Source organism: Pinus tabuliformis, chromosome 7 (assembly GCF_031772625.1).
Source record: "Pinus tabuliformis cultivar Carrire ecotype Pingquan chromosome 7, CPIR1, whole genome shotgun sequence".
Taxonomy (NCBI): domain Eukaryota; kingdom Viridiplantae; phylum Streptophyta; class Pinopsida; order Pinales; family Pinaceae; genus Pinus; species Pinus tabuliformis.
In genome coordinates, this window is record NC_142293.1 from 1,641,423,695 (window position 1) to 1,641,426,626 (window position 2,932).

Below are 2,932 nucleotides of genomic sequence, written 5' to 3' on the forward strand. Positions count from 1 at the left end.
CTATAAGTCCCTAGGAACATGAACTATACAACTTTGGGGTACAGATCCTTATACAACATAGATACAGAGATAAATTTATAACGGTAAATGCTCTCCTAATGATAATAATAATCAAAAAAACAATTCCGCTGAGTGGAGAAGGGTGGAATCTTGGACACTCACACTTTTAATGGGAGGCCCACCGTGTTGACGCAACCTGGAAAAAATGCGAAGACTTCAATGGGAAAAGCAGGAAAAAATGCGAAGACTTCAATGGGAAAAGCATGGCAACCGCACAGCGCATTTCATTTCTTCTCATCATATATCGAGCATCAGAAATTGCAGAGCACATTAAGATCACACAGAGATGGCTAACGATTACCTTATACTCCACCATAAAAATGGAGGGTTTATGGATGCCGTAATTGCCCTCGCTAGAGCACAGCGTTCCATTGAATATCCCGATCACCATGTCACCCATCTACCCGTTATATTATATAGATTCTGGATCATGTTGGTTTCGTTCCTCCTCACTCAATTTCTCCACTGGGTTGAGAAACCCATGTGCCACCTCGGTAACTGTATCGAGCAGATTTTAAATCTGCCCTCACACAACGGAGGGCTTCTTGGAATAATCTTCAGAGTTCTGACAGGTCCAAATATTCTATCACATGCTTTGTTATCATTTCAACTAATAAAAAAACCCTTTTAATTTATTATTGACTGGATCCTTGTTTTGTTTTGTTCAGGAAGAGGCATAATCATCCCCCAGAGGGATAGTGAAACGTTCAGAAGCGCCGTTGGGTATTTGGATCCTCGCCTGGACTTGGACAAAAGAGAAATAACTGTACTCAATGGAGATTGTAAGAGGGGGTCAGCAATAATTCAAGCAGGGAGCCGATATTGTGCAGAAGTTTGCATAATGGCTTCCAAACTGGCCTATGAAAATGAATTATTTATCAGGAATGTGGTCACTAAACGATGGAAGGTAATTATTGTGAAGTGTAGGTTGAGTTTCAGTAGTCACCCGTTACTGGAATTTTGCTAGCCACATCAATATATTGGTCATTCTGCATATATGCTTCGTGACTATTTGCCTTTTTGCAGATGCATTTTGTGGAGTTCTTCGATTGTTGGAACAGTAAGCAGTTAATTGCCTCAGATGTGTTGATTTCCATGCATTATTTTTTTTGTAGGGAAGTTAGCAGTTTCTGATTTTCTGCATGTTATATTAATGTATGCTATCCTATATATATATGCACAGATTATCTGGGAAAAAACAGTACCCAAGCCTTCATATTCTGTGATAAACCAGTAGATGCTAGGCTGGTGGTGGTTGCTTTCAGAGGAACGGGGCCATTTGATGCAGATGACTGGATCACAGACTTCGACTTCTCATGGCACAAAATGGGCTCTCTCGGAAAAGTTCACGTGGGATTCCTTGAAGCAATGGGCTTGGCTAATCGCTCCAATAAAAAAATCTTAAAAACCCCCGCGGAGCGTAAGAGAAAAAATATAATTCATGATCGTGACAACGCTGAATTGCCAGATGAATTTGTCACAGAAGACGAGAAAAAGCCTCTGGCTTACTATGCCATACGCAAAAAGCTGAGCACGTTGCTAGAAGAGCACAGGGATGCCAAGTTTATTGTGACAGGACACAGTTTGGGTGGTGCTCTGGCCATTTTGTTTCCTGCAATACTCCTCCTACATAAAAAGACAGAGCTCATGAACAAGCTGTTAGCAGTTCATACATTTGGACAACCCAGAGTTGGGGATCGAAAATTCCGAGATTTTATGAATATGAATCTGAATGAACCTGTGACCAGGTACTTCAGAACGGTGTACTGCAACGACATGGTTCCCAGGATTCCATATGATGATGAAGCACTTTCTTTCAAGCATTGTGGATTCTGTCTCTACTACAATAGCTTCTACAAACAAAAGGTATTACTTTCATAACATCGTTATGTTATTCTTTTGTTTGAAAAAAGAAGTAATGTTTTACTTTTTCTGTGCCTCAATTGCATTGCAGATAGTGAAGGAAGTACCAAACAGGAATTTCTCCATCTTATACTTCATACCGAATATGATAACTGCCACTTGGGAGCTGGTGTACAGTCTGATCATGCGATACATGATGGGGAAAGATTTCAGTGAAGGTTGGTTCGCACTGTGTTTCAGATTTATGGGAATTTTGTTACCGGGTATGTCTGCACACAGTCCCGTGAACTATGTGAATGCAATTAGACTGGGTCACACAGACTTAACTGTTACAGACAAAGATTCAGACATTGATGGAATTGAAATTCCATTAATTAATGGGGAGGAAGGGATAACGGAAATGATGGATTGCTGGGAAGATGGGATAGGAAAAAGTAAATAAGGCGTGGAATTAGTGGAAGAGTGGTAGCTTCTTCATTCCTTTGCGTTTAAATGTGCGCAGCCATGACAAGATTGTGAGGGAGTTTATTCTCCATTCACGAGACTTAACTATTAGTGATAGTTTACCTTTGCGTTTAAATGTGCGCAGCCATGACAAGATTGTGAGGGAGTTTATTCTCCATTCACGAGACTTATCTATTAGTGATAATTTACTATTGACGAGACTTATCTATTAGTGATAATTCACTGGACCTTCCCCTCTTAGAGTAGAGAATGAACATTGTTCGCTCCAAAGCAAAAACATTGTTCTGTCATGACTTTATTGTCAACTATTATAATAGCCACTAATAGAGTGAATATTCTGTGTTATTAGGATTATGGGTGGTTGAATTTTTTTCTGTTTTCTATTAGCTGGATTCTTTATATTACATGCATAAAAATATAGTAATTTAATAAAGGAAAATAACTTTGATAATATAGATTTTGAAGTTTTAATAAAGGAAAATAACTTGGTAAAGTCTTTCCGGGAAACCTTTTAGCTCTCACTGATGTCTCAACTTTCTGTAGC

The 2,932-nt window shown here is 39.2% G+C and overlaps 1 protein-coding gene across 1 annotated transcript; it reads left to right on the forward strand.

Annotated features, from left to right (window-relative positions):
• The first annotated feature begins 346 nt into the window (after nt 1-346).
• LOC149254664 (triacylglycerol lipase OBL1-like) lies at nt 347-2,365 on the forward strand. The gene is made up of 5 exons (XM_089454810.1): nt 347-632; nt 729-967; nt 1,087-1,120; nt 1,244-1,926; nt 2,015-2,365. The coding sequence occupies exons 1-5, from the start codon at nt 347-349 to the stop codon at nt 2,363-2,365; spliced, it is 1,593 nt and encodes a 530-aa protein (XP_089310936.1).
• The last annotated feature ends 567 nt before the right edge of the window (nt 2,366-2,932 follow it).